The following is a 13,394-nucleotide window of genomic DNA, read 5'->3' on the forward strand; positions in this document are numbered from 1 at the left end:
GGTGAGAGTAAACTTTGCAAGACACTCCCACACTAAGGAGCCTCAAGGTAGAGAAAACATAAACACTTTTAATTTTGTTTCCTATACATGCCTGGTTATTTCATTCAGCCGGTTTAGATCCCTCGTTCCTGTGACTCCAGGTTTGGAAAACAGATCCTAATGACTCGCTCTTAAATCCCCTGCTTCATCACTTTTGAAAAGTTGGCTCGATATTCCCTGGACATTCATTCACACATACAGCTCAGATACCAAATGGCTGCTTCCCCATGCCAATTTGACAATGAGAGAAGGCAGGCCAGACAATTTGAGTGTTCCTCCCCCACATGTAAGAGCTCCCCATCTAAGGCTTCTCAGCAGTGAATTACTGCTGTCGGCATTTGCTTCACAGTCTGGAAATTGAAGTTCTGCCTTGTAGAGGCATTCCTCCCTGGTCACAGAGCACAGTCGAAAGGCCAGCATCTGGGCATCTGGTTAAATGCACAGCTCTGTCCAGCATGCATGCATCAGCGCCTCACAGAGTCCCAGCTCGTCAGAGACACTAGCTTGCTGACAGCCTGTCCATTTATTTCAATTAAGAAGCAAAGCCAGTACAACAGCCTGCCCTTTCCTTGATTCTCATACTGGATTTGTTTTTATGGAATGGTTCTTCTGCAGTCCAGCTGACAGGAAAATCATCTCCTTTTCCTCATTTTACAGAGGAAGATCCGTGCTCTCGGGAGTTTGAGAGGAAGTCAATGGCAGGATTCTAGCAATAGTCTCTTAGCACTTCACTTACCACTCTGCTGGGAAAAGGAAGAAAAGCCAGAGGCAAAGTGGGAGAGGATATTTACCTAAAGTTTTAGGATTTATTTTAGAAAAGAATATTACAGCAGCATCTAATAATGCCATTTTTAAAGATTAAAAGTATTATTTAAACACACACATAACATTAATGAGAATAAGAGTTAAATGCACTCTGACTTTAAAAGTGGCTCAAGTCACATCCATCATACTCTAAGCTCTGTAGACAGTCTAATACTTAATTAAAAACTGAATTCTATTCTCCTCAGTGCCTGTATCAATGTTTAATTGAAATTGTACCAAGGGGTCCACCTTACGCATGCACACATCTTATGAAAAAAAAACTGAAGTATAGGATAAGAAAGAATGGATAACTTGTTTACCTTCATGTGTGAGTCCCAAAAGCCAACGTTCTGCCTCAAAATCATTGGAGGAGGGAAGATTAAAAAGAGTATGTCCAATTTCCCAAGATAATGGCTCACAAAAGGAAACAGACGCTCTCCCATTAACAGATAGATTATATACCACAAGAAGCCCTGAAATTATTGAGTGGTTCACAAAGGTGGAGGCTGATATCCCATCATACTCCTAAGGCCCGCTCTGTAGACAGTTGCTACACTCAGTGCTCTACTCACCCCCATCAGTCTCTACATTTCTCCACCAAATTAACCCTGATTAGTGTGGAGGAGAGAGATTGAAATAGTGTATATTAATGTGTGAATGTGTTATAGTTCTTAGAAATGCCTCAAATAATTTGTATCTCAAAAAAAAAAAAAAAAAAAAACTCCTGCCAAGCTAATGTTGCTCCAGAAGTCAATCAAAGCAGAGAAAGCAGAGGCAGAACCTAGCATGTTCGCATAGGTAATTTGTTTAACTGTGGAAAAAAAAAAAAGAGGAAAGCACTTTTGAACTAGAGACATGCCTCAGTAATTCAAAGCATTTACTACTCTTCCAGGGGGCTGGAGTTCTGTTCACAGCATGCACATCAAAATGCTCACAACTGCCTGTAACTCCAGCTTGAAGGAATTTGACCCCCTCTTCCAAGCCCCAAAAGGCACCCTCCCAGACACAGGACATACATTCATAGAGACACACGTACACACAAATAAAAATAAATCTTTAAAAAGAATTTTAAAAGCATCTTCCTCTCCATTTTGCTGGTGATTAAAATTGAGGCACAGAAGGCCTAATCTACTGCCCTAGGTCACATACCTGGTAGACTGCAAAGTCAAGATCTACACAAAAGTCTCTCTACACAGCCCACACTCTGTCTACCAAGCTGAGTGTCTTCTTGTAGAAAGAAGCCTATTCCCAAACTGAAGGAAGATATTTAAGTGTCAAGCACAGATCTCCCCTGTCTGTGTGAACTTGTCTAAATGCTAGAGTCATAGATGCCTGATTTTCATAGCTCATTTCCTTTCACATTTTCTAAAAGAAAAAAAATTCAGCCATTGCAAACTATTTCACAAGGTGAGCTTTAAGAAATTGCTGTGAAAGTCATTTACATGACTTGTGTGATTATTTGCACAGCTTTTAACGTATGCAAGTACTTCCATGTCTACCATCTCATCTGATCTTCTCACCATCTCTGTAACATAGAGAGCAGGAACCCAGAAAGATCAGCACCCTATTTAAGGTCACACAGCCACTACCTGGCTATTTCCACCTGACTTTCAAACACATTCCTTGTCCTGAGGCTGACAGTAAATGTGCACAGGACTGGGCCAAAATAGCTCAATTTTCATAGCTCTTTCCTGGGTCATCTCAAATACTAAATAAATCAATGCATGGGTAGAGTATCCCTTACCAGAATTGCTTGAGAAGAGAAAAGTCTGCATTTTATTTTTAATTTTGAGATATTTTCATGGGCAAGGAAGATCTCTTGGGATAGGACCCAAGCCTAAACTAGAAATTTGCTGATATTCCATATACTGTTTAAAGAACTGGAAATTTAGATTTCATCTTGTGTTCATTCTTTGAGTTAACATAGAGACCAATGGGTTTCATTATATTTTCATACATGTATACAAGTGTACTCTGGTCTCATCTCCTATTGTCTTATGTTCCCACTGGTTCCTTACCTCTCCCTAAATCATCTGTGCTTTCATGTCATATGTGTGCAAAATTTCATACACACCTTACACAGATAGCTGGAAGATAGTCTTTATTATTATTTTTATTTATTCTTCTCTCATACAATACAGCCCAACAGAAGCTTCCCCTTCCTCCACTCCTCCAAGTTTCTCCCTCCTCTCTCTCATATCCACCCACCACACATCTCCTCCCTGCCCCTGGCCCCGCAGAAAAAAAGCAGGCCTCCCAGGGACATCAATAGAACATAGCACAAGTTGCAATCAGACTAGGCACAGACCCTCACACCAATGCTGGACCAAAATAATGCAGTAAGAGGAAAAGGTTCCCAAGAGTAGTCAAAGAGTCAGAGATGCCCCCACTCCCACTGTTAGGGGTCCCACAAAAGCACCAGTCTAACAACCATAACACATATGCAGAGAACTCAGCCCAGACCCATGCAAGCTCGGCAATTTCTGCTTCAGTCTCTGTGAGCCTCCATAAGCCCTGCTTAGTTGATTCTGGGGGCCATGTTCTCTGGGTATCCTTCGCCTCTCTGCCTCTCCTACTTCTCCTCCCCCTCTTCTTGGGGGGTTCAGTTTTTTAGCACCTCTTTTTTGACTCTGACACATTTCCTGAGGTCGGGTGGTGCTAAAGAACTTTGAATTGGGGCATCAGGAATGATCAACATCAATATCTTATAGGGCCTAACACATTAGCAGTGACCAGGCCACTGGAGACATAAGACGACATCATTTTGTAAGGGTCATTGAGCCAGTAATCACCACTGGCTCGCTGGTAGAAAAAATAAAAGTCAATGAAAAATAAAATTTCCCTACTGGAAGAGTTCATGGTCAAATGGACACAGAACACAGATAAGCAAGTAGTAATGATGAAAGACGTGAGGTGTTGGGACGGCGGTTGTGCACTGCGTCCTGTTGGGATGCAAAAAAGGGACCCCTCTGGGCACTGGCTCCTCAGTAAGCATGAGTCCTGAATTTTGTCAACCTCTCGTCTATGTAATTTCTCCCATATGCCTTTCCAATTCCAAATCCCTCCACCACCCACCCTGCTCTTTCCATCCCAGCAATCACATATTTTCAAGGAACTGGTGTTCACAGTGTGGTGGCATGATGTTTGATGTCAGCAGAATGTAACAAGAGTGTTTGTTTGTTACTATGTGCTGTGTCGTCCAGTGCCTACAGCTGTGCTGGACATGGAAGTAGGTGCTCAACAAATGCACTACAGAGGGAAAATCTGATATAGTCATTTACTCCCAAATGTTTTAATTTAAAAAAAACAGTAATGAGCTTAATAATTAAAAGTAAAAATTCCAAGCCACTGTGGTGACACACAGCTTTAATCCCAACACTTGGGAGGCAGAGAAAAGCAGATCTCTGAGTTTAAGGCTAGCCTGGTCTACAAAAGGAAATCTTTGTCTCAAAGAGAAACCCTGTCTCAAATAACCAAAAATTGGTTAATTAATTGAAAGTAAAATAAAGTTCATGAGTTACCACTACTTTGGTTTGGTTGTCTCGGTAGGCTTCCCAATCCCTGGTGCATGAGAGGACGTTTTGGAGCCCACTACCTGAGACGGGACACCTTGCACAGCCTTGATGCAGGGGGAAGGGCTTGGACCTGCCTCTACTGAACATATCAGGCTCTGCTCACTCCCCATGGGAGGCCATAACTTGTTGGAGGAAGGAATAGAGAGTGGGTTGTGGGGAAAGGCCAGAGGGGCTGGAGGAAAGAAGAGAGGGGGATCTGTGGTTTATATGCAAAATGAATAAAAAATTTCTTAATAAATCAAATAAAATAAAAATGCCTCCTGCACCTGCCTTAAAGAGCCCAAATTTTTCTGATTCTGTCTACACCCTCATCCTTCTATTGTGCCACTCTCCTGTAGCAAGTAGCCTCCACTGCGATGCCCTGGTGCCCCTGGGTATAAGCTTTGGTTCCCATTCCTGGCATAGTGGGACCTCTGTTTTAACATGAGTGCTGCTGTGGGCAACTGGCAGCCTCTGATACCCTGTGTTCTGTGCAGATTGGGATTTGGAACTCCAACAGTGGGCTGAACATGACAGACGGCAACAGAGACAGGTCCAACAATATCACAGATTCGCTGGCCAACCGAACACTCATTGTCACCACTATTCTGGTAAGCTGTGAAGCCCTGGCCTTTTATCTGCACTCCCACACAAGACCTGAAAGGCTCCTTCCACTGTCTTTTTCAGGCTGGCAGTTCTGTCTGCATGTGTCTATTTTTCAAACTGGGAAACTAAAAGCATACATTTGTACATGCTTTAAGGAGTGAAATGTAAGCTCTCAAAACCTCTCTACAGACTTTCATCTTGCCAGAATCCCAGGTCCATTCTTACCTCTCTCCGCCCCACCCAGGGGCTCTTTCTTATTCTTTGCCTGATGAATTGCTGGATGGTTTCAAGCAAGAGGAGACTCTAGCAACAGACCAGGGAAGTGGCACAGAGGCGGCAGGGGATGGGGTGGCTGGGGAAAAGGGTGGCAGAGAGATTGCTTTCTGTGACCTCCCTATGCTGTCAATCAATTTTTCCCCATGTCTTTCCATAACATAATTCCTGCTCTGTCAATTCCCCTGCACCCAGGTTCCAGCTTCTCTGGACTCTGGCAACATACCCATCTCTGCCATGGTTTCCCCTAGTTTCCTGGTTTAATAGGTCCCTGAATAACACATTGCATTTCCATTCTTACCCCCCTCCAATGGCTCCTCTCCATGGGCTCATATCTCTGGAAATAACCCTTGTGTTAACTGATTTCCAAAAGACTGTGTGTCCCATTGCCATTCTGGTCTTATGGCCAGCTAGCCACTGTACACGAGCCAGCCAATTTCTCTCTCTTTTCCCAGGGGATCAAGGTAGGCATAGTGCACTCTGAACTCTGCATTTAAAGGCATGCTTTGCTTTATTTCTTTCAGTCCTTGGTATTAGAGTTATTTTTCTTTGAATTTGCCTTGTGAGACATGATTATCAAAAGTATATCTGTTATTTTCTTGTGTTTTGTTTTGTGTTTTATTCTGGCCATTACTTTTGCTGCAGCCCCCTTATGGAAATTAGGTTTGGAGGGGGGCTGTTTTGTTTCATTTTGTTTTGACAAGGTTCAGTGTGTAGAATTGGCTGTCCTGGAACTCCCCTATGTTGCCACTCTGGGCAACAATTTTCTATTGCGTTTGCATGATCCAACTGTCAATTTACTTGATGAGAAACCTAAACATACAGGGCATCTCATCAGTAGAGTGATTATTATAATTGTATAAAACAAAATAAACCTTTATTTACTCAAGGGAGAATTAGCAAGTTTACAGATGCATGGTAGGAAAATGGCTATTATTCATAAGGGATTTATCTTATCATCTAAGAAAAGCATTATCATATTTGAGGTTCAAGGTGATTTCAAATAAGACTATAGGACTGATAAAATAGGAAACCCTGGAAATAGCCAGCTACCGCTCCCTGAGGGACCAGCCCCCAGCAGCACAGGGTTCAAAAGGAATCCATAGAGCCGATGCATACTAAGACTTTTCTGTCTGAGGGGGTAAAGGGAAAAGATACTCACACACTCTCTTGATGGTCTCCTTCAGACCTTTTCTTTATTCTTCTTTCATATTCTCTATTCATTATTTTCCTCCTCTCATTCTTGTTGTTTTCCTTCTAATTCTATCTTTATTCTTCCTTATTCTCTCATTCTTGATGATTTATCTCTGTCAATCTTTATTTTTGATGTTTTCCTTCTAATTCCTTCTAACTCTCTCATTCTTGATGGTTTCCTTCGAACCAATTTTAACTCTAGCTTGATTCTTTCCCTTACAGTTTATATACACCAGCAAATTCTTTCAGGCAATATAAAAATTACAAAGTGGTTACATTCTGTTTTTCAAATGAATGATTAGGATGAATACAAGTAAAAAACAACATGTTTTCCATATCCCTTACATGATTAAACATTTTACCCATTACAGGTGAAAAACAAATTATCCCAAGAACCAATATACATTCATACCCAAGCAACTTGTTATAGTTTAACAGAGTGTAAGCAAGCAAGATATTCTTTTACTGGCAGGTTGTGTTTTGTGGTTACAAAGAAAGGACTGATCACTTTATTACTTATCTTGAAAGGTAATCTTATAAGGAATCACAAATCTAAACTTTTATATATCAAAAATAATCAGTCAGCTCTATTTTAAATCTTTAGGGTACATACCCTTTCCTTAATAATTTCTTTATATCAGGAGACTGAGGGCAAAAATGGATACAAGGAATTAATCATCACCTTTGATCATCAACCAATCCTAGCAAGAAAAAGCTACCTTGTTCTTGTTCCTTGTCCTTAAAGAGCTCCTCATTCAACTATGTGCCTTTCTAAAACTTTAGATTATCTTCTTGGATTTTTCACCTCAAAGCTATTTAACAAAAACATCTCAGTCTAACTTTAAGTTATTTTCAAAGCTTTGTTTCAGCTGTGATGCACTTCAAAACCTGTGAACATGCCTCCAAACATTAAGGTTAAAGTACTCTAAGCTAGCTGGGCTGCCAGGACTCAACTGTTTTTTCTTAACCATTAACCTATGATGCATTCTATACGACACCTCAATAGAAACTCATGCGTCTAGCTGTGTGACACTTCCTTCTTTATATTTTTTAATCATCAAAACTCTATTTAAACTAACGTTAATTATTATCAATTAGACAGTACAGCTTAGGAAGAAATCATTTTCGTAATAGTCCACAGGTTAAAACACCCATTAGAATGGAAAGTTTGCATGAGATAAACACACTACATTACAGGCAGTGGGGATCTCCTCACACCCATTCACACTATGCCAGATACCAGAGAAAGATGGCAGCGGCAAACATGTAAGGGCATAGCAGAAGCAAAAGACATTCTGGGGTCTGGGTTCTCAGGGCCTTGCCTGTCTGAGATTCATCCATCAGGGATTTTCCTCCTAGTGGGCTGATACCCCAAACTTCATTTGCCATCTGCTGCTCTTTCTGACATGGCCACCAGCAGCCAACCAGTATATAGAGAAAGTAAGACTGAATTTGGAATGAAGCTAAGACTAAAAATTAGAATATTTGGTATACACAATGTTTGAAAAATGAAAGGATTTTATTTGCTGGGTCTCATTTCTCCTTTATAAGTAGACTCTCTTAAGTAAAAGCTTAAGGAAAGTGGCGTCCTGAAAAGGAAGCCTGGATCTGGTCATGTGGAGGAGGCACGTGGAACCCTAGTGTCCTCTGAGACTTTCCATCTTCTCAGATTCAAAATTTGAAGATAACTGTGTCTCTGTCACACCATACACTACACACACACACACACACACACACACACACACACACACACACACACACAATACAGCAATGCAAGAAAAGGCTCCTCTCTAAGGAGGTAGGAAAGAAATGAAAATATATATGAAGGCTTCTGTAACAGTGGTAGACAAGAATAGCAGAAATGGGAATGCAAGCAACTGACTTTAATATTTTCCACTCTTAAAAGCCAACTTCAAATGTTATATATCTTCAGGCTACTGATGGACTACTTTCCTTTTCACGATAATGGAGCTTTCGTACCTGGTTTGTTTCACTCAGGAAGAGCCCTATGTGATGTACAGGAAATCCGATAAGCCCCTATATGGCAACGACAGATTTGAAGGATATTGCCTGGATCTGCTGAAAGAATTGTCAAATATCCTGGGTTTCCTTTATGATGTTAAACTAGTTCCTGATGGCAAATATGGAGCTCAAAATGACAAAGGAGAGTGGAATGGAATGGTTAAAGAACTCATCGACCACGTAAGCAAAAATACACCTGATTGTTTGAAAAATGCCCTATGTGAGGAAGAGGAGAAAAAAGTAATTGATTCAAAACAATAATAATAAGTTTTTACCAAAGCCTTGAAGAATGACTTTGGTGTTCCATGTTGTTAGCCACATACAGGCAAAAATTTAAAAAGGAGAAAAATACAACCAAGATATAAAATTTCCTCAGTTTGAAAGGATAAATGGAAATAAAAGTTGAAGATTAAAATGTATACATTCACCCTTTATGCCAAAAAATAAGCTTGAGAAGTTTCCAATTCAATCAAGAATTCTAGGACTTGGGACTTAGGACTCAGAAAAATCTCATCTTGTCAATTTATATTATGATCAAGTTGTTCATTTCTTCCTTTTCTAACATGTCCTTGATAAAGACATCATCCTGCAATTTTCATTTAAGTATGATGATCTCTCCTCTCTCTCTCTCTCTCTCTCTCTCTCTCTCTCTCTCTCTCACACACACACACACACACACACACACACACACACACACACCCTCTGGGAGGGTTGGGTGTGTGGGTGTGTGCACCTTACCCCGATCCCCACCCCTCCATAGTTTCTGTTTTGTCATTGATAAACATTGTATTGTAACCAAAATCCGCTCCTTATATGAAAAGCATTTGTAGTTGAGATTAGGAAGTAGGAATACTCAGGGTAAGTCTAGTCATTCACAGAGAAGGGCAGCAACACAGCTGACAATTTTGAACTTGTTTCTACAGAGAGCTGACCTTGCAGTGGCTCCTCTCACCATCACCTACGTAAGGGAGAAGGTCATAGACTTCTCCAAGCCCTTCATGACCCTGGGCATTAGCATCCTTTACCGGAAGCCCAATGGAACCAACCCAGGTGTTTTCTCTTTCCTCAACCCTCTGTCTCCAGACATTTGGATGTATGTGCTGCTGGCCTGCTTGGGAGTCAGTTGTGTGCTCTTTGTGATCGCAAGGTAAGCTTGAGAATATTGAATTCATGACAACAATCTTGTCAGTCACAGACTTCAGAAATTCATGTTTTAAAGTGCAATTTTACTTTTGCTCATTGCTGCATTTTCTCAAGGTCTCCATGTAAAACTATTGTGTGCATTGAAAGCTAATTATCCATAAAGATACATTTTTAAAGAAACAAGAAAGTCCTTAATATTAATTTGACTTTTTCTGTATTTCAATTCATATAAAATGGCTATTTATACCATTTTCTGAGGAATACAGAGCAAAAATGCAATGGATCATCTGGGATAGCTGAAATATTACTAAAAATAATAATAAAATGATTTTAAGATATTTGGTTCCTTGAATAATCGATTAAGCCAAACAGAAAAACCAGTTAGCTAGGCATCACCATAGCAAATAAAAAACACAGAAAGATTGAAACATTGAAAGCTGCTGAAACCTGTAAGGATCAAGAAAAACACTTTGAAAATTTGTGAGATTGTTCTTTAAAATCGTTGGAAGGTTGATAAGAAAATCATGGAAATAACACTGAAATGACATGAGATTATGGAGGACTGATTGGTTGACTGATGATTGATTGATTGGTTCTGTCCCGGGGATGAACTGTAGAGCCTTATGGATGCTTAGCCCTCTGCAACTTAGCTACATCCTCAAGCCATTACAAAAATCTTATTATACTCTGCAAGTTTTCAATTCAAGTTTTATCTTTTAAGGTTAAATTCTGCCTCTATATCTAACCATTATACTTTACACAATTCTTCCAAAGTTTTTTATTCCTCTCAGTAGACCATATATCACAATGCCTTTGATACTGAATTTGAAACTGCTATTTTATTTATCTGTTCTTTTTAAACATTTGATAGTCATAGATAAACTGTTTTAAAAATTGCCTTTTAATGTCATGTCCTTGTTTTCAATCTTTTTCACCTTTCAACAAAAATTGATAAAAAAAAAAAAAATTTCCTAATCAATTTTTGTCTTCTCTCCAGGAATTTATAAGAGAAATATATCTTCATAGTAGCTCCTTGTCATTGTTCACTGTCCAGTTTTGATTAATGCCTGGTAACTTTTCCCCGAGCATAATTACAAAGAAAGCTTGGGAAAATAACCCAAGCAGGAAATGTACAGAAGACCCATGAGACAGACAGAGTCAAGCCAAACAAGGGACCTCTCTATGGATATGGGGGCTAAAGCTTAGGAGTTCTCAACACCTTGTAAAACTTGCCATTGCCAAATCTCAAATTTTATGGTTTTTGAAATAGTAGTCAAAATTCTCTTTCCATACACACACACACACAACACACACACACACACACACACACACAAGGATTATCAATTTCAAAATGTCAGTCATATCAAGGTCAAGACATTATGCTCAAGAAAATTTAAAGAAAATATTGCTTAAAAATAATTTTAATCGGCTATTGACCTTTGGAGATTTGTCATGGTAACTAGGGGAAGTGAATATTGCTCTGGGATAGCTGTATAGTAATGAAGTACCCTCTTACAAGGAACACACCACATTGTACCGAATTGTTACATTTTACATTTCTCTGCTTGGATCTACCCCTAATTAAGCAATAAAGGGACAGAGGACAATAAAAATGTGAGTTTTCATATCTTGCATCTATGGTTTCTTCAAACATTAATGCTCACAAATGGAGCAATCAAGGTAATGTTAATGGAAAAGCACATGACTTACTATAGCGAAGTTGGCCAAAGCTGGCAAGAAAACAGTGTGTCAGCATAGCCCAGAAGCCCTGAGAGGCACACAGGCTGAGGGGACCCCTTTGTACTGCATCCCAACTGAATTCAGTAACATGAACTGAAAACCAGTTAATCTAATAATAACCTTTTGCTCTAGAGAATCTTTAGAATTTATATTGTGAAATATATCCTTTTATGTTTTTTAAAGTGAAAAAAATAAAGTCAAATCTGACATTTAAGCTAACACCCTCACTAAATAGGTCCCTAAAATCATTCATTGGACTGAACTGAATTTATAAAGCTAAAAAGCATTAATGGAAGAAGCTAAAGAAAACCTAACAAAATGCCAGTTAGGCATGGCTGCTAACAAACTTGTATGTTAGTGTTTTGGTTTGGTGGTTGACTTTCTAAAAATATTTAACCACAAAGAATTAGGTTCATGATGAGCGTAGGACTGAAATGAGCCAAACTTCTAAACATGGACTTACAGTTGTCTTGCTAAAATGGAACTCTTAAAGTTGGCATTTAGCAAAAAGTAAAAATAGGAAAAAGAATGTTCCCTTGAAAGCAGATTCTACAGTTACAGTACAAAATCCATGGTTGTATAACAAGTTCAAACAGATGGATTCTTTTATCTTCAAAGCTACCAATGTCTATTGACAACAAGAAATAGAAAGCCCCCTCAATTAGGAAACTTCACATCAAGGATTAGTTCACAACTTTTCACTTCGTGTAAACTTTATGCATCTAAACATTAACCCAAAGTAAACATTCCCATGTATAAATCCACTAGATTCACTATGCTGTGTTTTGTTGTATTTGTTTTGTTTTGAAACAAGGAAGTTCTTTCTTTGCAACCCAGGCTGTTCTTGAACTTCCTATGGAGACAGGCTGGTCTCACATTGGAAGCAATCCTCTTGTCTCAGTCTCCCAAATGCTGGAATTACAGGCAACACCATCGTGCCCATGAAAAACTATTATATATGCAAGTTGTAGCATAGATTCTAAGCACACTTGTCCATGTGCCGTGTTACTGACTGTCAGTACCAACTTACTGAGTGTTTATTGAGTATGGGACAGTGGTTTCAGATGGCCATTCTTTCAGACTATGGATTGGACTTTCCAGTAGACTTCCTGGTGCTGACATGCTGTCCAATGGCTTTAGGATTCTACACCTACACAACCAGTGTGTCTTTCTACATTGTAAAATGCCAGTGTCTTACAGCAGAGCCTTGTGTCATTGCTCACTATTCGCCAGTTCACGTGCTTCCCAAGTCACTCAGAATCCTGGAGAGAAAGAACTCGCAACTTCCTGAAGAGCTGAGGAGTGTGCTGATGTTTTAGATAGTTTCCCTTTGATCCACAGAAAGTCCAGTTAATTGCTTACAAGTGTTAAAGTATTCTAACATTTATTTATTTATGTTTATTTACACAGGGAAAAAGTTAAAAAGCAGCATTCCAAGGACGCATGCTCACAGATCAGAGTGTATTTAGTGGGTAAACAACAGAATATCGGTGGTGGGGGGAAGGGGTGGTTGCCAGGTGTTATGGTCTGTTTGAAAAGCCTATATGCTTGAACACATAATCTTCCTAATTTATTGCAATTAATATTTTTAAATTATTGTACAAGGGACAATGATATTGTTTAAGTAACAGCATCTTTAGTCTGCATGCTGTTTCAATTATTAGGTTCATTAATATCGGTATTCGTTCTTTCAGCTCAGCAAACTACTATGGTTATAAGAGTGTATAAATTCAAAACTTAATTATACTGTTGCAACAGTAATTAAAATGTATTGGCATGCACTGTCAATTAAAGCTATGTTCATAAGCTTACAGGAACGTGCTTGGGAGAAGCCACAGGAAAGAGCTGGATGATATTATGGTGCAATAAATGACCAGGCTGCTGTCCTAACACCCCTAAGACTCCGTGAGAAGACACAGCACACTTTGCAGAAGATATCCAGGGCTTTAGAGAACATTTTTCATTAAGAGAAACTATCTTCCCAGTTCTTGGTTCATGATTCACAGCATTTCCTGCTTT

The 13,394-nt window shown here is 39.5% G+C and overlaps 1 protein-coding gene across 7 annotated transcripts in view; it reads left to right on the forward strand.

Annotated features, from left to right (window-relative positions):
- Window positions 1–13,394, forward strand: part of Grik1 (glutamate ionotropic receptor kainate type subunit 1) — a 379,146-nt gene that overhangs the window by 319,208 nt on the left and 46,544 nt on the right. For all 7 annotated transcript variants that reach the window (XM_028875952.2, XM_028875954.2, XM_028875953.2 and 4 more), the window contains 3 exons: window positions 4,895–5,008; window positions 8,469–8,672; window positions 9,416–9,639. In XM_028875952.2, coding sequence (XP_028731785.1) covers window positions 4,895–5,008; window positions 8,469–8,672; window positions 9,416–9,639 — 542 coding nt within the window. The remainder of the gene's footprint in view (window positions 1–4,894; window positions 5,009–8,468; window positions 8,673–9,415; window positions 9,640–13,394) is intronic.

Source organism: Peromyscus leucopus, chromosome 12, assembly GCF_004664715.2.
Source record: "Peromyscus leucopus breed LL Stock chromosome 12, UCI_PerLeu_2.1, whole genome shotgun sequence".
NCBI lineage: Eukaryota > Metazoa > Chordata > Mammalia > Rodentia > Cricetidae > Peromyscus > Peromyscus leucopus.